This window comes from Aquarana catesbeiana, linkage group LG08 (genome assembly GCF_042186555.1).
Source record: "Aquarana catesbeiana isolate 2022-GZ linkage group LG08, ASM4218655v1, whole genome shotgun sequence".
Lineage (NCBI taxonomy): Eukaryota > Metazoa > Chordata > Amphibia > Anura > Ranidae > Aquarana > Aquarana catesbeiana.
The window spans coordinates 75,895,234-75,918,221 of record NC_133331.1 but is presented as its reverse complement, the minus strand read 5'-3'; the positions used below and the strand labels follow the sequence as shown (position 1 = coordinate 75,918,221).

General features: G+C 44.7%; 1 protein-coding gene across 1 annotated transcript in view; it reads right to left on the bottom strand.

Moving 5' to 3' along the window:
• LOC141105853 (alpha-2-macroglobulin-like) overlaps positions 1 to 22,988 on the bottom strand; it is a 368,197-nt gene that overhangs the window by 79,354 nt on the left and 265,855 nt on the right. Inside the window, exons 25-26 of the mRNA XM_073595997.1 lie at positions 20,759 to 20,909; positions 16,289 to 16,351 (exon numbers count right to left, since the gene is read on the bottom strand). Coding sequence (XP_073452098.1) covers positions 16,289 to 16,351; positions 20,759 to 20,909 — 214 coding nt within the window. The remainder of the gene's footprint in view (positions 1 to 16,288; positions 16,352 to 20,758; positions 20,910 to 22,988) is intronic.

Here is a 22,988-nt window from a genome sequence, read left to right as displayed (position 1 = left end):
GTTCCCGATTCTAGTTTCCTTGGATCTTTGGGGTGCTCACCTTCGCAATTCTCGTTTGTTGTTTCATTCTGACAACAAAGAGGTTGCCTATGCGATCAATTGCTTGTCTTCTAAGTCTTTGCCTGTGTTAGCTGTTTTGCGTTGCATTGTTCTTAAATGTTCAGAACTTAATCTTTGGATTAAAGTTAAATACACCCCAGGGTACACTAATGTGATTGCTGATTCTCTTTCACGTTTTCAGATAGATCGGTTTCGTGCTCTGGCCCCAGAAGCAGATCTCCTTGGTCTACCTTGCCCGGAACGCCTATGGTCCGTGGTCTGCGATCTGTGAATTCTGCATTGATGAACTCTCTTGCTCCTTCCACGTGGGCGAATTAAAACGCCGCGTGGTCTTTATGGAATGTCTTTTTGACTTCTTTGGGTGTTCCTTCTAGTTGTATCTCTGAGACTTTAGTTTTACGTTTTTTGGACTATTTGATGCGATGCACTTATTCGTATTCGCATATTGTTAAAATCTTGGCGGGGATTTCTTTCTTTTTTAAAAGCCGTGGTTTTCCGCCTTGTTCTTCCTTTTTCTTAGTTAAGCAGGCCCTGAAGGGTTACCGTAAACGCAGTTTCCGTAGTGATACTCGTGTTCCGGTCACTTTCTCTCTTTTGCGACATTTGATGGCTGCTTCTGCCTTTGTTTGTTATTCTACTGATGAGGATTTACTTTTTAAGGTCTCTTTTAGTTTGTTATTTTTGGGGCTTTCCGCATTTCAGAATTGCTACCCAAGTGGTTTGTGGTTTTCTGATGTTTCCATGGGCCCTGATTTTATTAAAATATTTCTGCGATTCAGCAAAACTGATCAGTTGGGGAGGGGTCGGTGGATTGTTATTCCGCGATCCTTCGGTTCACCGGTTTGCGCCTTCTTCTGGTTGTCTACATATTTGCCATCTCGGCCCCTTGGTTCACCGCAATTGTTGCTTCACGACTCTGGTTCTCCACTTACTCAGTGCCAGTTTTCGGCTGTCCTTAAAAAATGTCTGCTTTATCTTGATTTGCCCCATTTACGTGTTACCAGTCATTCATTTCGTATTGGCGCAGCGACTGAGGCGGCCAAGTTGGGTTTCTCTGAGTCCGATATTAAAAAATTTGGGTGGTTGGAAATCCGACTGTTATCGTTCCTATATTAGACCTAATTTATGTTTTTTCTGATTTTAGGTTCTTCACACACTGTATGGCTTATTGGACATTCATTCATTTACTGGGCACATGTTCGAGCTTCCAACAGAGTCTATGGACTTAATTTAAATTTGGAGGGTGCAACTATTGATTGGCATGGTTACCGTGGAATGTCTTGATTTGCTCTACGCTCTTTATTAACGGAATTGCTTTCTTCTTTCTCTAGTCCTGATGTACAGTAGTTATTATTCATTTGGGGGGTAATGATTTAGGGATTCATAAAACTTTAGATTTGGTTTCCCAAATTAAACTTGATTTTCTTCGTTTACGCTCTGTCCTCCCCTCCTCGGTTCTGATTTTTTCTGAGATTGTTCCGAGATTGAAATGGTTGATTGATCCTGATCTCTTATAGCTTGAGAAAATCAGAAAGAGGGTGAACAGGCTTATTACTAAATTTATGCCCTCTGTTCACGGTTTTTCTTATAGACATACTGATTTGGAAGGTGGATTGTATGGGCTTTATTGCCCTGATATGGTCCATCTTTCTGATATAGGGCTTGATATATTTACCTTGGATTTGCAAACTTGTGTGGAATTGGCCGTGGCCCGGGTGGGGTGCCAGGCTATATAAATATAGCCTGGCGTTTGGGGTATGGTATATTAACATTAAAGACGTATATATATATATGGTTCGAGCTTTAATGGCTGAACTATTTGGTATTAATTGTTTGTATATAGTTCGAGCTTTGATGGCTGAACTATTATTGTTTTGGTATGATTTTTTAAGCTAATTGATATTTTTATTATGCCAATAATAAAGGACCACGGCCATTTTTATCCAAGTCTATAGTCTGCTTGTATTTATTTATTATCATTATATTTGTACATCAGTTTTCAGCCTCGGATCCCATGAAAGGCAGGAGAAGCTCATTAGCGACCCCTGCCTATGGGAACAGGGACTGAAACAAATAGGCAGTTATTGTAATGTATATTATTGATCATTTAACTGTTATCAATAAACTTTATTAAAAAATTCTGGAAGTTTCTAAGAAGGGTCAGGTGACTAGAAGCACCAATAAGAAGAAAGAAGCATTTTAACGGTCGTCAGACCAACGGCAGCACTTCAAGAAGAAGCATACCTCCCTCCCTCCCTATGTCGTGGTTCTTGTTATGTGGCTGGTCCCTTCTGCTGTAAGGGGGTATGGTATATTAACATTAAAGACGTATATATATATGGTTCGAGCTTTAATGGCTGAACTATTTGGTATTAATTGTTTGTATATAGTTCGAGCTTTGATGGCTGAACTATTATTGTTTTGGTATGATTTTAGTAAGCTAATTGATATTTTTATTATGCCAATAATAAAGGACCACAGCCATTTTTATCCAAGTCTATAGTCTGCTTGTATTTATTTATTATCATTATATTTGTACATCAGTTTTCAGCCTCTGATCCCATGCATGCTGAACTAAATGACAGTCTATGTTAAGTGACAGTCTATGCTGACCTAAGCAACAGTCTATGATAAGCTAAGTGACAGTTAGATTTCCCTATATCAAACTAGGGATAGTAACTATCCTCAATAAGCCCAATTTCTTTAGTGTTCTAAAATGTAGCTACCCCCCTCACTTGTCAGCTGTTAATAACACCTACTTATACTAAGCTGCAGTAGCTCAGCAGAAACTATCACTTAGCTTAAACTCTTCACAGTGTAGTATATTATAGCTCATGTGTTAGCTGGAGCAGAGCTGCCTTTTTGTGGTCACTCTGTGTATGAAGTCTTGTTTTAATAATTTACAAAAAGTGAGTGTATCCATTGTATTAATAAAAACTCTGTACTACACAGAACAGTATGCTTCCTTTCTCTTTCAGTTGAGCTGAATTCCAGAAGTGAAAGAAGCAATTTTCCATTGGAGTAGAGGCAGTCGTATCCTGGCTAAAAAGGATAAGTGAGATAGACCTCTTGTCAGGAACGGTGTCATCTCCGGTTTCTCCTGCTGGTGGCACTATTACATTCAGCACCAAAAGGGTGTAATTCCAGTGGCCACCAGCGGGGGTCTCCCTGCCTGGTCTGCAGACTTGCCATCAAGCACACCTGTCATGGTTTTGCTGGACTATATAAACCCGCCCTGAACTAACCTCCAGTGCTTCAGTATTCCTCTGCTAGCCCTTGTCCCTGCCAGTACCTGCTCTTGTTCCAGCCTGTTCCTGTTTGTTCCTGTTTGTTCCTGAACCCCGTTTGTGTATCCTGTCCTTGAACCCTGTTTCCTGTTCCCTGTTACCTGCTCCTTGGTCTGCTTCATTATTCCTGGTTTCTGTTCCCTTGTCGCTTTGGCCCATGCCTTATATTTTGCATGTTGGTTTCCTTGCTTGTGTATTATATTAGTTAGATAGATAGTTAGGTTGGTTTGGGGGTTTGCTGTGTTTTCACCATTTTCTTGTTTTTGGTTTGCTGTCTTGTTTTCACGTGTATCGTTATCATTATAATAAACATACTTTCTTTATTTACTCGTTTGTCCCTGATTCCTTGGTGCAGCCCAGCGATCTGATCACCTGCATTGGATGTTGTGTATAACATCCCCTGACAGAATACTGAAGCCATACAATCAGATCGGTTGCACCTGGGAATTGGGGCCTGAGTCCCAGCTATTGTTGAAAGATGGATTTTGAAAGTATTTTGTATTTATCGCTCCTGGCAACTGATGACAGAGACTTTTGTTATCAGACATTGGCTGAATACACTAGGGAACAATAGTTAGAATGCATCCGCCTAGCTCATGTTTTTATTGAGCAAGGCAGTTTTTTGTTTGGAGATGTGCAACCATTAATTAAGATCTGTACTGAGTTGGCCCTGTCTGATGTTGCTGAGGGAGGTGATGACTATACACCCCCTTTTAGTGCAGCTCAGGTAGAATCTTTAGTTTGGCTGTTGGAGGATGACTCAGCATTTTTTTTTGAACAATATTCAGCTTGTCCTCAGCAGGTGCTTGCAAAATGCATTGAATCAGTGCAGTCTCTGGTCAGACAAGCCAAGTGCAAACCTGATGCAGTGCAATCATTAATACAGGCCTGGTCAAGTCTGTTGCATTCAGCTTCTGTTAGCTCCAAATATACTTCTCTACCAATGAAATACCAGTACCCTGTTTCCTCCTGTTGCACCTACCCTGCCTTTAACTCCCCTGATGCTTCTCAACTGCCTCCATCAGCTCCACTAAATCTCCCTTCAAAACCTACTCCCTCTGTCTTGCCATCCTTTCACTCTTCGCTTCTACCAGCTGCATTCCCTACCTACAGCCCTGTACCCACTTATAGATCCCTAGTGGCTAAAAGCAAAAAGAAGCGGAAGTTTTTTCCAACCCATACCATCATGCCAGTATCCAATCCTGCCTCCCCACCAGCTGATCTGTTCCAGCCTGATGTGCCAGCACCTGTGCCCACTGTCCAGTCTGAAGTTCCAGTACCAGCTGCCCAGTTTGAAGTTCCAGTACCTGCTATCCAGTCCGATGTACCTGCTGTTCAGCCTGCTGTGCCAGCACCTGTGCCCACTGTCCAATCTGAAGTTCCAGTACCAGCTGCCCGGTTTGAAGTTCCAGTACCTGCTATCCAATCCGATGCACCTGCTGTTCAGACTGTTGTGCCAGTACCTGCTGTTCTGCCTGATGTGCCAGCACCTGTGCCCACTGTCCAGTCTGAAGTTCCAGTACCAGCTGTCCGGTTTGGAGTTCCAGTACCTGCTATCCAGTCCGCTGTACCTGCTGTTCAGCCTGTTGTGCCAGTACCTGCTGTTCTGCCTGATGTGCCAGCACCTGTGCCCACCGTCCAGTCTGAAGTTCCAGTACCAGCTGCCCAGTTTGAAGTTCCAGTACCTGCTATCCAGTCTGATGTACCTGCTGTTCAGCCTGCTGTGCCAGTACCTGCTGTTCTGCCTGATGTGCCAGCACCTGTGCCCACTGTCCAGTCTGAAGTTCCAGTACCAGCTGCCCGGTTTGAAGTTCCAGTACCTGCTGTTCAGCCTGTTGTGCCAGTACCTGCTGTTCTGCCTGATGTGCCAGCACCTGTGCCCATTGTCCAGTCTGCAGTTCCAGTACCAGCTGCCCGGTTTGCAGTTCCAGTACCTGCTATCCGGTCCGATGTACCTGCTGTTCTGCCTGATGTGCCAGCACCTGTGCCCACTGTCCAGTCTGCAGTTCCAGTACCAGCTGCCCGGTTTGGAGTTCCAGTACCTGCTATCCAGTCCGATGTACCGGCTGTTCAGCCTGTTGTGCCAGTACCTGCTGTTCAGCCTGCTGTGCCAGCACCTGTGCCCACTGTCCAGTCTGAAGTTCCAGTACCAGCTGCCCGGTTTGAAGTTCCAGTACCTGCTATCCAATCCGATGCACCTGCTGTTCAGACTGTTGTGCCAGTACCTGCTGTTCTGCCTGATGTGCCAGCACCTGTGCCCACTGTCCAGTCTGAAGTTCCAGTACCAGCTGTCCGGTTTGGAGTTCCAGTACCTGCTATCCAGTCCGCTGTACCTGCTGTTCAGCCTGTTGTGCCAGTACCTGCTGTTCTGCCTGATGTGCCAGCACCTGTGCCCACTGTCCAGTCTGAAGTTCCAGTACCAGCTGCCCGGTTTGAAGTTCCAGTACCTGCTATCCATTCCGATGTACCTGCTGTTCTGCCTATTGTGCCAGTACCTGCTGTTCTGCCTGATGTGCCAGCGCCTGTGCCCATTGTCCAGTCTGAAGTTCCAGTACCAGCTGCCCGGTTTGCATTTCCAGTACCTGCTATCCAGTCCGATGTACCTGCTGTTCTGCCTGATGTGCCAGCACCTGTGCCCACTGTCCAGTCTGAAGTTCCAGTACCAGCTGCCGGTTTGAAGTTCCAGTACCTGCTGTTCTGCCTGATGTGCCAGCGCCTGTGCCCACGGCCCAGTCTGAAGTTCCAGTACCAGCTGCCCGGTTTGCAGTTCCAGTACCTGCTATCCAGTCTGATGTACCTGCTGTTCTGCCTGATGTGCCAGCACCTGTGCCCACTGTCCAGTCTGCAGTTCCAGTACCTGCTATCCAGTCCGATGTACCTGCTGTTCTGCCTGTTGTGCCAGTACCTGCTGTTCTGCCTGACGTGCCAGCGCCTGTGCCCACGGCCCAGTCTGAAGTTCCAGTACTGACTATCCAGTCCGATTCACCTGCTGTTCTGCCTGTTGTTCCAGCACCTGCTGTTCTGCCTGATGTGCCAGTGTCTGTGCTTGCTGCCCAGTCTAAAGTTCCAGTACCGGCTGCCCGGTTTGAAGTTCCAGTACCTGCTATCCAGTCCGATGTGCCTTCTGTTCAGCTTGTTGTGCCAGCACCTGCTGTTCTGCCTGATGGGCCTACTGCCCAGTCTGAAGTTCCAGTACCTGCCGCCTGGTCTGATGTCTCGGTGCCAGTGTTCCAGTCTGAGGTGCCAGTGTTCCAGCCGGAAGTACCAGTGCCTGCTCTCCAGCTTGATGAGTCCGCTGCCCAGCTCGATGTGCTTTTGCCTGCTGCCCAGCTCGATGTGCTTTTGCCTGCTGCCCAGCTCGATGTGCTTTTGCCTGCTGCCCAGCTCGATGTGCTTTTGCCTGCTGCCCAGCTCGATGTGCTTTTGCCTGCTGCCCAGCTCGATGTGCTTTTGCCTGCTGCCCAGCTCGATGTGCTTTTGCCTGCTGCCCAGCTCGATGTGCTTTTGCCTGCTGCCCAGCTCGATGCGGATGTGCTACTGCCCAGCGTGATGTACCTCTGCTTTCTGCTCAGCCTGATGACATGGTGCCTGCTAAAACTGTTCCTGACTGATGGCCATCTTGCCGCTGGGTCAATCCTGTCTGTCGCCTGGCTTGAATGTAAAGCTCCTGTGTGGTCTGCCTCCGATGGTTTCTTTCCCGTTACCCTGCTAATTTTCATCTCCAGATCCAAACTTCCTGACCCGGGTGGTGGGGTACGTGTCCTATTTTCAGACTCTGATGGCACGTCCCCCATTGAACTAAAAGACTCTGACCTTGGAAGTGCGAAGAAGTCCGCAGACTCTGTAGGGAAACATTTTAAGGTGTTTCTGCACCCACTCGGACTGCCGTACCCAGGGCTGAATGGAGTGTCCGGAGGCCACTCCTTTAGGAGGGGGAACTGTCAGGAACGGTGTCATCTCCGGTTTCTCCTGCTGGTGGCACTATTACATTCAGCACCAAAAGGGTGTAATTCCAGTGGCCACCAGCGGGGGTCTCCCTGCCTGGTCTGCAGACTTGCCATCAAGCACACCTGTCATGGTTTTGCTGGACTATATAAACCCGCCCTGAACTAACCTCCAGTGCTTCAGTATTCCTCTGCTAGCCCTTGTCCCTGCCAGTACCTGCTCTTGTTCCAGCCTGTTCCTGTTTGTTCCTGAACCCCGTTTGTGTATCCTGTCCTTGAACCCTGTTTCCTGTTCCCTGTTACCTGCTCCTTGGTCTGCTTCATTATTCCTGGTTTCTGTTCCCTTGTCGCTTTGGCCCATGCCTTATATTTTGCATGTTGGTTTCCTTGCTTGTGTATTATATTAGTTAGATAGATAGTTAGGTTGGTTTGGGGGTTTGCTGTGTTTTCACCATTTTCTTGTTTTTGGTTTGCTGTCTTGTTTTCACGTGTATCGTTATCATTATAATAAACATACTTTCTTTATTTACTCGTTTGTCCCTGATTCCTTGGTGCAGCCCAGCGATCTGATCACCTGCATTGGATGTTGTGTATAACATCCCCTGACACCTCTTTCCTTAAATGTCATATCAATAAGGTGAAGGAGAGATCATTTACAGATTGTACTGATGGTGGAAGATGACAGATGCATTTATGGACAATTTATGATCATTTTCATTATGTAATTATATATTTCTGTGTACACATTATTAGGTGTAGCACCCTCCTAGTTAGGTAAATTTAGTTAGGTAAATTTAGTTTAGTTCCTCTGTAGTCAGTATAGCAGGGGTTGATTGCTCTAGCCTGCTCAGTATCTCACAGGCTGCTGCTCTGATTACTTCCCCCTATATTCTAAGAGATTTTAGAATAATAGTGGAGGCAGCCTGAATATTTATGGCATCCAACCAATCCCTTTGAAGGTGTACCCAGTAGGTAGCTGGAGAGCCCAAAAAAAGTCTGAGGCCTGAGATGGGTTGTTGGAGTCTGGGTCCAGTCCTGCAAGAGGAGACCCCTCTTACCCTGGGAAGGATTATTGAAGTTGCCATTCAGGAGTCATCAAGGTCCCGGATGGATCTTGAGCTGGCTTGCCTATTTGAAAGTCAGGTCTTTGAGTTGGTGTAGGTCTGGAGAGCTCACTGGAAAGTGCCAGGAGGAAGTTGGATGAAGTGTTTCCAGCTGTCCTATGGTAGTGTGGGTCTGTGTTTCCTTCACTGAAGAGTGCCGGGTGGATATCAGAGGGAGGCAGCCTACAGCATTGTGAGTAGATGACCTCAGTGCCCTTGTTCATACTAATACTATTTCTGATTCTTTCCAGAATGCATGAAATCACATGATAATTGAAATGACATAACTTTCTATGGAGGCCGTTCACATATATATGGTGCAATTCTGAAAAGAGTCCTGTGCAAATTTAGAACAGTGCATTTTTAACCGTCAACTTTTTTTTAACTGCATGCAAAACGCTTATCTGTCCTAAGGTAACACGATTCTAGTACGTTTTGTACAAATCTCTGCTTTCTGTCCATCCTTTGACCATGGAGAGAGAGAGAAAAAGAATGAGAGAGACAGTGACAAAGAGAAAGATAGCGAGAGAGTGAGAAAAATAGAGAGAATAAGAGAGAAACATAAATTGTTCCCGCTAAATTTTTTTATGAAAGACACTATTGAATACTATTGTCAGCAGTGCACTATTTTGGGACAAAAATCCCCTGGTCTTTGTGGCTATTATACTATGTATATGAATGTTCTCTGCACTTTCACTGCTGAGGTTCTAGAGATTTGAGGGGCCTCCATACCCTTTGCTGGTATATGAAGTTCTAATATCACTGATAAATACCACAATTATCATGTTTCATCCTACTCCTGGGGAAGCAAAATGCAAAACATATCGAGTGAGGCCATATGTATTAAGTTGTGATCAATAATAGAGGTCTATCAAAAGCTGTTCTGGATGATTGAACTTGAGATAAAACTTTATATGGTGACTTTACAAGCTAATAAATGGGTTTGTGGCCTCTATAGGTGTACAGACAATTGTTTCTCTGTCGGGGTCCCCCAAGGTTCTGTTCTTGGACCTCTTTTATTTTCAATCTACACCTCTTCCCTGGGTCAGCTGATAGCTTCTCACGGCTTTCAATATCATTTCTATGCTGATGACACACAAATCTATCTCTCCACCCCTCAACTCACTCCATCAGTCTCCTCACGCATCACTAACTTACTAACCGACATATCTGTATGGATGTCACACCACTTCCTCAAACTCAACTTGTCCAAAACCGAGCTTATAATATTTCCTCCCCCACGTTCCTCTTCCCCCGACTTCTCTGTCAAGAGCAATGGCAAAACCATCCACCCGTCCCCACATGTCAGGGTACTAGGTGTTATCCTGGATTCTGAACTCTCCTTTCAGCCCCACATCCAATCACTTTCCAAAGCTTGCCGCCTCAACCTCCGCAACATCTCTAAACTTCGTCCCTTTCTAACCAATGAAACCACAAAGCTCCTGATTCACTCCCTGGTTATCTCTCGCCTTGACTACTGCAACTCACTCCTCATTGGCTTACCTTTAAATAGACTATCCCCCCTTCAGTCCATCATGAATGCTGCTGCCAGACTCATCCACCTTACAAACCGCTCAGTGTCTGCTACCCCTCTCTGCCAATCCCTCCATTGGCTACCACTCGCCCAACGAATTAAATTCAAAATACTAACAATAAGTTACAAAGCCATCCACAACTCTGCCCCCAGCTACATCACTAACCTAGTCTCAAAATACCAACCTAATCGCCATCTCCGTTCCTCCCAAGACCTCCTGCTCTCTAGCTCCCTCGTCACCTCCTCCCATATCCGCCTCCAGGACTTCTCCCGAGCCTCGCCCATCCTCTGGAATTCCCTACCCCAATCTGTCAGACTGTCTCCAACTTTATCCACTTTTAGGCGATCCCTGAAAACTTTCCTCTTCAGAGAAGCCTATCCTGCCTCCATCTAACAACTGCACTATTTTCTCCATTAGCTCACCCCCCACAGCTATTACCCTTTTGTATCACTTGACCCTCCCTCCTAGATTGTAAGCTCTAATGAGCAGGGCCCTCTGATTCCTCCTGTATTGAATTGTATTGTACTTGTACTGTCTGCCCTAATGTTGTAAAGCGCTGCGTAAACTGTCGGCGCTATATAAATCCTGTATAATAATATAATAATAATAAAGGTGATATAACTCGTCTTAATTGCTTTTAAATATACAATTATCAATCATGTAGATAAATATTTGTACTAATAAAGTAGTCTTTTTAACCTATTTTATGTTGTGTGATGTTCTTGAGAAGTGGTACCTGAGAAGTCCCAAAACATGTCTTGTTTTTCTATATGTGTACCTTGGAATGTGGTGCAAACTTTAATTCTCTGGCAGATCCCTACATCTTTTACCCTATGCTAAGCTAAGAGGCAGTCTATGCCAACATAAGTGACAGGCTATGCTAAGCGTTAGGTAAATGGTTCAAACAAATGTACGTTTTTAAATGATTTTTAAATTATTAATACAGGCCTTCATACACAAAGTGACCACAAAAAGTCAATTCTGCTTCAGCCAATACATAACCTCCACTACACTGCAAAGAGTAAAAGCTAAGGCCTCAAGCATTGGCTTTTGACTTTTAACTGCTCCCTCTGACCATCTTACACACCACCTCTCAGTCCTTTATGACTTCTAGATTTCTCTTGTTCCTCTAGACTCACTCTTCTGGTGTGACATTCTCAGTCTTCTAGACTTGCTCAGTTGTCGTGACCCTCTCAGTCCTCTGGACAAGGAACCTTCTGACTTCAGCATGGAGTAATGTCTTCTGAATAGAGCACGCCTGTCTCCTAATGTGAGCCCTGAACTTTGCCCATGCCTGTCATTTTAAAGGATGTGGACATCTCTACACATACCTTGATGGTCTTCAGCAAGACCTGGACATTGGGTTGGAGACTACTTTCCTCCCAAAGTGCTTCAAAGTCTCCAAACTCTGGAACCCAATCGTGGAATACCAAAACCGGGAGAAAAGTAAAAAAAAACGTTTTCTCCACTCACAATTGATATCCCTGAGCCCCACACTCAGCAATTATGTGAACCCTGTGTCACTTTTGCCTATTCTTGTGGCAGGGCCTTGCATTTTCACACTAAATGTCATGTGTAAAGAGCAGGGGTCGGCAATATATCAATCGCTGGCAGGTTGCCTTTCCTGCCTTGCTGACCATCAACCTAAAGTGCTCCTCCCCCATTTGCAAAGTGATGAGTGTACTGCACTTATCCCTGCAGACCCTTTACTCTCATCCTTCCCAGGCACTTGTATGTGACATCATGTGGGATGTACTAGAGAGGAAGGCAGGCTTGGATCAGTGCACCAGAACAGGTAGCTCTGTCAAAGGCAGATTTCTTGTGCTGCTCTGCATGTGGAGCAAACTAGTTTTCTTCTGTACTGTACCCTGCTGCTTCCCAGTACTGTACCCTCCTGATACCCTGTACTGTTGCCTCCTGATCCCTGTACTCAGTCCTGTTGACCCCCTGTACTGTGACCTGTACTTTTCTGACCCCTGTAATGTGCCCTCCTGAACCCCCTTACTGTGCCCTACTGACCCCTTTCCTCTTCACTACTGACCCCTGTCCTCTTCACTACTGACCCCTGTTTACTTCCCTGCTGATCCTCTCTCCTCTGCCATGCTGACCCCTGCTATGAGCCCTGCCGATCCTTGTCTTCTGTCCTGGTGATTCCCTGTCCTCTGAACAGGTGAACTCCAGTCCTCTGCGCTAGTGAAACTGGCCGCTGCTTCGCTGACTCCGTTCTCTGCCTCAATGACCCCCTGTCCTGTGCCCCACTGACTTCCTGTCCTCTGCCCTGTTGACCACTATATCCTGCTCTACGTATTAATGATCCCTCTACACTGCTCTATGTACTACTGACCTCTGTATACTGCCCTACATCCTACTAACCTTTGTAGTCTGCCCCGGGATACTACTTACTTATGTACACTGCTCTACCTACTACTGACCTCTGTACACTGCCCTACATAACAACAACCTCTGTATACTGCCCTGCCTACTACTGATCTCTTTATATTGCCTTACTGACCCCTGTCCTCTGCATATACTGTGTGGAAAGATTTAAAAAATAAATAGTTACATACAGTATGTAAAGCACTGCGTAAAAATCGTACACGTTAAATATATGCCTGTGACAAATAAATTAAAAGGTTAACAATATGTTTCTTGTACAACCACGCCCATTTTAAATAAATGCCCCACCCCTAATTAAAGTACATTCTCTCTACAATGGCTTGCTGAGCACTAAGCAAAAAGTATCCCTGGAAATCTTTTTCCTATGCAGGTTGGATAAGCAGCAAGAAAAAAAAAAGTACAATCAAAGTGACAAATTGACTTTATGTTAATTAAGAAGGGTACAATGGGGGGGAGTGAAGAATTTTTGTGGGTGCTTAAGCATAACCAAGAAACCCCCTTGCACCACCCTGCAGCTAGCTAACTCTATGGTAATTATTAAGCAACAGCTATTTGCAAATACAGACATTGGAAGGAAGCAGATTCCTACACAGTATAGATACAAAAGTGTTCATTCAGATGGGCGCTGACACTTGTTCTCTGTGTAGGTTCTCTTTGTTATTGTGCCTGCATCCGCCCAGGCTATGCACAGGCTGCCTATAAAGGTAGATGCAGTTACAGTAGCTGCATTGGCATATCCATGCATCCAATCCTACATGCATGTTCAATTTTGACATGTGGCTATGTCTGTGCAGTCGCTCCATCTGCACTCTCCCCTATAGGTTGCCTGTGTGGAGCCTAGGGCAAGTGCAGGTGCAATAACAAAGGGAGTCTGCATGCGGGATGAGTGACAGCGGTGTTTCCAAAGGGTTAAAAGTTTCTCTGAGGTTGTGTTCATGATCTGGGGTTACTCAGGTCAACTATGTTTAAGTGTTCAGACTAAATGCTACAATGTATCTGTTTGCAACATCTGTCCTTAGGTTGTCCTGCTAGGTTGGTGGATCTGGGAAGGAAAGGTTAACTCTTCCAAAAAGTTACTACCCCCCACAGGTCATACCTTACAAATAGGGGCTTATTGGTGCCCCAGGGGAGTCTAGGGAGTCTGTCCTGCAAGATGTAGCCGTTACTCTGTCAGTATGTGCCACATCTGTATAGCGCAGTCAGTGTTACCTGTAGGGTCTGAAACATGAGGACTTACATGAACTTGTTGCTGCCAGTTATGGACTTATAGCCTCTTGTAAATTACTGCAAAATCATGGACTCTAAAGGTTTCATTACTGCCTTTGTGGATTTACTGCCTACATGGACCCTTGCCTTGTGAGAGTGTGGAAGATATCTTTCAGAACTGTCTGTTTGTTGCTTTTAACTACTTCAGTAAAAGATCTTAGTTGTTCACCTGAATTGCCCGGTCTGAAGTCTTTTTAAAGGGGTGCATGCATGGCGCATTAAAGAACATGACTTACATCAGGGGACTGAAGATTAGGGAAGATACAGTACAGTGTCTAATGAGTAGAAGCTGTTTGAGAAGTGGCTATATTGCTGTTTGCTAAGGACCACCATATTTGTGTCACTTACTAAATCAGCCAACCAGCCAGGACACAGGTGAGATGGCAAGGGTGATGGACACTTGAGTAGTGAAGGGATTTTATGCTTGGCCCCATCACTAGCAACCGGTTTCCTGTGTCTGGGACCAACTTTACGGCACAGAGTGCCTAGGGACCTAGCATGGATTCACGTAAGAAAGAGAGATGTAGAGGGTCCTCAGGAAGAGAACAAGCATAGAGTATGAAAAGTGTGTTTCCTGTGTCAAGTATCAACAGTTGGACTAGTCACTGGGATTGAGGTGAATGGAATTGCTGAGTTAAAGCACCCTGCATAAAGAGAGAGGGCAGTAGTGAATGGTCTTTGTTACAAGAAGCTCCTGCACATAGGCAAAGCTTCATGTTGGATTACTGCCAGATCCGAAAGAAATACTGTACACAAAGCATATCAACATTCAAGTAAAAATACACATGCCTCTTACAATAAGGCTGAAATCACACTTTTCCATGTACATTACAGCAGTTTAGTTTATGCATGGGCCCATATAAATCCCTTTACATTTCACAGTAAACTTCAATGAATAGATTTCAGCCAAATCTATGGAAAGAAATGGGATTTGCTCTTGAAATGCATTTTCGTGCAGCAAGATGTATGAGTTTTGCTGTATGACAACAAACACGTTGGAAATGGGCCTTAAAACAATATTTAGCTACCCCTGAGTTCTTCTTTGAAGTAAAATGAAATAATATGGTTTAACATAGATTATAAACTTACTTTCTAAATTTTTAAAGATACCGGTAATTAAAGAAATATGCAATTTAAAAGCTGTGTACCCAGGCTTTAATGTAGGGACTTTATATGAAACACAACACTAGGGCAAGCTAGGTCATCAATTATAGATAAAATCATTTTATTAATACCTCATGGGAGCAAGGTGCAATGGATGATACACACATTAGATCAATAAAAAAACGGCGCAAAGTAAATAAAACATATTAATTGTATCACATGGTAGTAATATAGTAATATCTTATACATTGTAGCACATGATATATGGTGATAGCAACAACATTACACCCAACATGAGTATGCATAATAGGTAATTATAATCAAATAGAATTGATGACTTAGATATTAAAATGCCCACGGTAGATACATGATTGCTGTGGCATGACATCAATTTGTGAATGGTGAGTTGTAAATGCTCAACGCGTTTCGTGGAAGTTTGTCCACTCATCAGGAGCATTTATACCTCTGTACATTGGTGTCTGTGGTCGGTTGTCCCTCTCCTTATTTCCCCCTTTGATGCACTGTATCCCCTGCTTACCCCTGGTTCGGGTGTCACAGGTTGTCTTAATTGTTCCTTCACTTCTTTTTCACACCACATCCTTCACTTAGTGGTCTTCCTACATATTCCCCTATACATTATTTTTTATTATATACCCATACAATTTATATATTACAGCTATACGGGGTTATTGTATTCTACACCACTATGTTGGAAGAGGGATCCTCTTGCTACCTATCCATATACGTGGGTCCTGGTTTGCCCCGCCTTGCCGCCGCCTGGTTAGCTCCTCAGCTCCCGGAGGGATGTTATAATCACCCCTCTTATTCTCTTATCACTATGAACACTACCATAGATGTTCTACTCTGATTATACTATATATCCACAGGTAAGAGTGTTAGGATCAGAGTTACTGTTCCCTCTCTTCCTGGTGTAATTTAATTGCCATTAATTACTATTCTATTATACTATACCTTAGCTACTTCCAGTTAGCTGCTCCTGATGAGTGGACAAACTTCCATGAAACGCGTCGAGCATTTACAACTCAGCATTCACAAATTGATGTCATGCCACAGCAATCATGCATCTACCGTGGGCATTTTAATATCTAAGTCATCAATTCTATTTGATTATAATTACCTATTATGCATACTCATGTTGGGTGTAATGTTGTTGCTATCACCATATATCATGTGCTACAATGTATAAGATATTACTATATTACTACCATGTGATACAATTAATATGTTTTATTTACTTTGTACCGTTTTTTATTGATCTAATGTGTGTATCATCCATTGCACCTTGCTCCCATGAGGTATTAATAAAATGATTTTATCTATAATTGATGACCTAGCTTGCCCTAGTGTTGTGTTTCATATAAAGTCCCAACTGCCCCGTCTCCCCCTGGTTCCCCCTTTTTTCTCGTATACATAGGGATGGAGACCTGTGTACCGGATGGTCATGGTCTCATATAAAGTCCCACCAATTTCTCTTTTCAGGCTTTAATGTAATTTTAAAGTATGTACTGTTCTTGGTTGTTCTATACATCAAGAAATCGCCACAAGAAAACTGATACAATTAAAGAACTTACGTTGTGGACAATCGGATGCTCCAGCAGAGAGATGAGAATATAGGCAGCATTTTTGACCTCCTCCTAAAAAAGACAGCAACAAATGTTTAAAAGGTAGGCTCTCAAAAGGGATGTATCAGTTACATGTGGAGGTTAAGATCTACCCGTTATAGTTCCCAGGCTAAATCTAAATCTGAAGGGCCACATCATTATGCTAAAGTTCAGATACAGGTTTATTCTATTCTATTATATTATTGTGAAAACAGATGGAAGACTGTGCACAAAGCCAATGCATTTTGAGGATAAGCCTTGCCCCCTGAATTAGGGCTAAACAAATTGCACACATCAATGTGCCTTAGTACAGTTTTGAAGAAACCAATACTGAAAGAAATATGCCTTGCTGTAAGGCTGATTAGATAGCTTCAATGTTTTTGAATCGCTGACTTGGAACAATTATGAAGGTCAACTGTTTTTTGTGACTTTATGGATTAAATGCTTTTAACAGGTCAGGTACTTAGAAATGATTTACAACAAGTCCATCAAACCTCCAGTAAAAAAATGTCCAAAATTAAAGTCCAATAAAGTGAAAAATCCTCCACTGTAAAGTACCTTGCTTCAGCTCCAGAAGTGATCCTGGCACTCACACACTTCACTACATGCTGGTGCTTAGGTGGCCTCAGTGTCTACCAGGTGGGCCTCACCTGACAGGGACCCTGTTTTTTTCTTCTTTGGTACTGTAGTTCGAATGAATAAACGGTGACTACTTGTTTTATGATACGACTGTAATTGGTACTTTTTCTTCGTATGTTATTTTGTGAGAAGGTTATACTCACTTTACAAGTGAGAATTATGCCCTGTACACACGATAGGATTTTCTGACGGAAAATGTGTGATAGGACCTTGTTGTCGGAAATTCCGACCGTGTGTGGGCTCCATCACACATTTTCCATCGGAATTTCCGACACACAAAGTTTGAGAGCTTGGTATAAAATTTTCCGACAACAAAATCCGTTGTCGGAAATTCCGATCGTGTGTACACAAATCTGACGCACAAAGTGCCACGCATGCTCAGAATAAATTAAGAGACAAAAGCTATTGGTTACTGCCCTGTTTATAGTTCCACGTACGTGTTTTACGTCGCCGCATTCAGAACGATCGGATTTTCCGACAACTTTGTGCGACCGTGTGATGCAAGACAAGTTTGAGCCAACATCCGTTGGAAAAAATCCTAGGATTTTGTTGTCGGAATGTCCCATCAATGTCCAACTGTGTGTACAGGGCATTAGACTTAAAGTGGTAGTAAAGTCTGCTTTGCTATTTTTACCTACAGATAAGCCTATAATAAAGCTTACTTGTAGGTAAAATGAATATCTCCTAAACGTGCACTATTTAGGAGATTTTCACTCTGCATGCAGCCAGTGACATCACTGGTGGATGCGCGCTGAAGGGCAGGCATACCTTACCCTAAAATAATGTATTACATTTCTGCTTCTAATCCATTGGGGGATTTCTTGTTTATTCAGCTCCTGAAGTGAGACTCCTCCATGATAGACTCTCCAATAATAAAAGCAGCAAGGACTCTTACCAGATCATTGGATTTGGTAAGAGTATTGAGCATTTTATGTCGGCTTGAACTAGAAGAAACACATAGACAGATACGAAAAGCACTAAAGACTCTTATCAGATTGCTGGACCTCAGAATTTAGGAGGTCAAGCCATGCTTATGTATGGAAATCATCTCCATATAGCAGAGATATGCAATTAGCGGAATTCCAGCTGTTGCAGAACTACAAGTCCCATGAGGCATAGCAAGACTCTGACAGCCACAAGCATGATACCCAGAGGCAGAGGCATGATGGGACTTGTAGTTTTGCAACAGCTGGATGTCCGTTAATTGCATATCCCTGCCATACAGGATTAATGAGACCACCAGTCAAACCTGCATTCGCAATAAGGCACACTGGCTCCTCTTCAGTTTACATTAAAAAGGGAACATTATTTCATAGTGTGAGTTAGCATCTACTGTATATCCCCTGATGGCTGCTCCTTGTGACGAAACACATATGGATACGCATATGGGTACACATATGGATGAGCATAGTATGCTGACCCCGTTACATCCTGCATTTAGCTGCGGGACTGTATCTTTTTTGCTTTTTGAGTTTAAGTCCCCATGCACACAGGGCATTTTCCAGCTGCTTTTACCAGCGTCAGATGTTTTTTTTGCAGCTTAAAAACACCTCTCCATGTTGTTCTAGGGACTCATGCACACACAGGCTTTTATGAGCTGTAAGTGGCATAGGCGTTTTCAAGCTGCAAAAAAAAAAAAAAAATAGGGCCAGCACGTTCTGAGGACTGGCGTTACAGCTGTAAAAACATCTGACACAGCTGAAAGCTGCTAAACGCGATTTAATGCTGGATACAGTGTTAAGCCTTGTCAAGCGGGTTTTTTTGACATGTGAAAATCAGTGGTTCCCTATGAGAGCCGTCTTTACTGATCCGACTTTCAGCCCATTGATTTGAATAGAAGTTGCATCCAAGTCAGATCATGATGATCTGATTTGTGGTGCAACTTGTCCTCTGATGATCTTAAAGGCGAATTCCATGTTAAAAATAAACACAAAAAACAGCATGGGGTTTCCCCCCCCAAGATCCATATCAGGCCCTTTGAGGCTGGTATGGATCTTGAAAGGGAACCCCATGCCAAAATGAAAAAAAAATGGCATGGGGTACCCCCCAAGACCATTCCAGATCCTTCGGTCTGGTATGAATTTTGAGGGGAACCCCCATGCCAAAAGAAATGGCGCGGGGTTCTCCCAAAATCAATACCAGACCCTTATCTGAGCATGCAGCTAGGTGAGGAAAGGGGGGGAACGAGCGTGCACCCCCCTCCAGAACCATACCAGGCCACACGCTTTAAACACGGGTGCTTTGGGGCAGCACCCCCCTATGTGAATGAGTATGGGGTAATTTGTACCTCTACCCATTCACCCCAAAAAAAGGTAGTGAAGTATAAATAAAAGCAAGAGACGGTTTTGACAAGTCCTTTATTAAAAGTCTTCCTCCGATCTTCTTCCTCCAGTCTTCTCTGCCGCCGACCTGGTCCTCCTTCGACACCGTCTCCCATTGTGATGTCACGTGACGTCACAAGGGCTGGGTCTAATGGTGACATCACCAGATGGACACACCCCATGGCTATATAAGAAAGGGCAGAGAGTGGAGCTGGCACAATGGGAGATTGCGTTGGAGGAGGCCCGGTTCGGTGGCAGAGAAGACAGCAGCGGGGGAAAAGACAGCAGTTGTGGAGATGACTGAAGGAGGGAGAAGAATGGAGGGAGCAGATCAGAGGGAGAAGACTGAGGACGATTTTTAATAAAGGACTTGTTAAAACTGTCTCTTGTTTATTTACACTTCACTGCCTTTTTTGGGGTGAATGGGTAGGGGTACACTGTACACCATACTCATTCACATAGGGGGGGGGCAGGATTTGGGGGCCTCCTTGTTAAAGGGGGCTTCCAGATTCCGATAAGCCCCCTGCCTGCAGATCACCCACAACCACCGCCCAGGGTTGTCAGGAAGAGGCCTTCTCCCTATCAACATGAGGACAAGGTGCTTTGGGGTGGGGGACTCACCCCTGCCCAAAAGCACCCACCCCCCCCCCCATGTTGTAGAGTATGTGGCCTGGTATGGTCCGGGGGGGGGGGGGGGGCGCTCGCTCATCCTCCCTTTCCTGAGCTGCCGGGCTGCATGCTTGGGTAAGGGTCTGGTATGGATTTTGGGAGGATCCAACGCCGTTTTTTGGGGTGGGTTTCTCTCAAAATCTAGACCAAAGGGTCTGGTATGGTCTTGGGGGGGGAACCCCACACCGTTTTATTTTATTTCCATTTTGGCATGGGGTTCCCTTTCAAGACCCATACCAGACTGAAAAGAGCCTAGTATGGATCTTGGGGGGAACCTACGCCATTTTTTTTCACAAAATCTTGGCGTGGGGTTCCCCTTTAGGACCCTCAGAGCACAAGTCGCATCATCATGATCTGACTTTGATGCGACTTCTATTCAAATCAGTGGGCTGAAAGTCAGATCAGTTAACACGGCTCTCATAGGGAACCATTGATTTTGAATAGAGGCAGAGAAATGCTGCTAAAAGCTAACGCGACTAAACACGCATCAACGCTTATGCAGAAAGCTACTAAAAGCGCGTTTTTACAGCTGCTTTTTCCTGCCATTGGTAGTGGCTTTGCAGCTGGTTTTTTCTGGAGCCTTCCGCCTTTTTTAAGCAAACTGGAGAGGATGTTTGATGCCTTATTGGAGGTTCTACTGGCGGTCTCATTAATCTTGTGCGTCTTTTAGTACAAGCCTAAACGAAGAGCTCCATACTATAGCTACAATAATTGCATATGAATATTTTGAAAGTATTATTAAATTATAGAAATTTTGACTTGATGAGTAATCAGTGTCAGAATTTTAGTGAAACAGATCTGTACTACTCACCTCCTCTGTATTAAAGCTGTGGGGGTCATTAAAACATCCATTGGGCAATTGTTTACTTTCTAGCCACTTAATAGAATCCAGAATTTTCTTCTCATCTATATAGATGAACTGTCGGGCGCTACTAAAACCTCTTATTACTGAAGATGTTATCCTGCAAAAGAATATAGTTTTGAGAGAGAAAGCATTCAACCAAAGAAAAAAGAAAACATTTTATTATTTGGTTTTATTGTTGTCCACCAAAGGTTCTTAAAGTATATGTAAAGACAATTTTTTCATTATGAATACATTTGGGGAGGGTTAAACAGTTTTTTTTGTCATCTGTGTCTCATTATGGAAATTTCCCTTCACTTCCTGTCCTGTAAATTCAATGGGAAGTGACAGGCTGAGGGGAAAACCCCTGTTAGACAAATTACACAGAAACAAGTATCCCCATTGAAAGTTTTCCATTTCTGCTCTGATGGCAATTAAAGAGGGTCAATTTTCCTAACAGGGACATAGACAACAATAAAAAATAGACAGTGTTTTTTAACCCTTTACCACTTAATCCAAATCTAAAAATAAAAGGTTTACCTTTAATATATTTTAAAATTTTGAATCCAAATAAAATTATTCCTGTACTGGGACCCAAGTTGTGAATTATTGCCAAAATTACAGCAACACCACAAAAAGAAACAAAGGAAAAATGGCTGTTTATACAAGAAAACACAAACAGTAAACGTGTGTTTCCATTGAAGTATAGTTTTCATTGTTTTTAATTTGAAAAGCAGTAAAGTGCTAACGGCATGCTGAGAGGCCGAACCAGCTGCCACTCAGGTATCTCTGGGCAGATCCTCACATTATTGTCGGGATCCTGCAGAGCCTTGACTGGCTGAATAATGTCAGCTGCTAAAGAGCAGGTACCTAGTTTTGACAGTTCTTCGCCCACCACCCCACAACCTCCTGCCGGAGGCTGACACCACTGACTCGCACATGCGCAGTGGGGAGCTGGCTGTGAGCCAATAGGAAGTCACAGCTGCCTTCCCACACTCAAGATGGCGGTGCTGGGGACCAGTGAAAAATCAGCCTAGGTGATAACAGCACTGGATCCCTGGACTGGTGAGTACTTGTTTATTAAAAGTCAGTAACTGCAGTATTTGTTCCTGCTGTAATTTTTTTGCTGAAGTTTCTCTTTAGGGACGGTAAGCAGCTACAGAGAGAGGCAGAGCACCAGCAGGCTGTAGGACTGTATGCAGCCACAGAGAGAGCTGGGGAAAACCTTCACAGGAAGAGGAAACTAAGCTGCTGTGGATTGTGGGATGGGCAGCAGTGGCGTAGCTAGGGGGGGTGCAGTGGGTGTGGACCAGACCCAAGTGACCCGAGTGACACCCACTAGAGGGGTAATACCAGGGGCGGACTGAGGTGAGACTCTCTGATGCCCCCTGAAAGATCGCACCGCTTCCGCTGCAGACATGCAGGGCCAGCAAAAAACCCACAGCTCCATCCACCTTCTCCTCTCCTCCCCCTTCTCTAATGACTGCTCCATCCTCTGCGGGTGCGGATTACAGCCAATTCGGGAGCTGCAGATGTCCTAGAAGGAAGGGATCCCCACGCTGCTTCTTCCACCTCCAGCATGCCTGAGCATGACGCACATCCCTTCTCCTGCCTCTCTCTGGCTGCCCATGTGTTCCGTCTGTGAAACTGACAGACACATTGAAAGAGAATCCACTGACTGAGCAAGTGAGCCCCTGGGACCATCCAAGCGAGTGAGCACTAACCAGACCCTGCTCCCCTCTCTCTCTCTCCCTGCCCCATCTATCTCTCCCTGCCTCCTCTCTCTCCCTGCCCCCTCTCTCTCCCTGTCTCCCCTCTTTATTCCTGTCCCTCTGCCCCCTCTCTCTCCCTGTCCCCCCTCCCTCTCTCTCCCTTCCCCCATCTCTCTCTCTCCCTGCCCCCCTCTCTACCTGCCCCCTCTCTCACTCTCTGCCTCCCTCTCTCTCTCTCTCCCTGCCCCTCCCACTCTCTCCCCCTGCCCCTCACACTCTCTCTCCCTGCCCCCACTCTTTCTTTCCCTGCCCCCATCTTTTTCTCCCTGCCCCCTCTCTCTCCCTGCCCCTTCTCTCTCCCCATTCTCACTCTCTCCCTGACCTCCTCCTCCCTCCTCTCTCTCTACCCCCTCTTTCTCTGCCTACACTATCCTCCTCTCTCTCTCTCTCCCTGCCCCCCTCTTTCTGCCCTATCTTTCCCCTCTCTC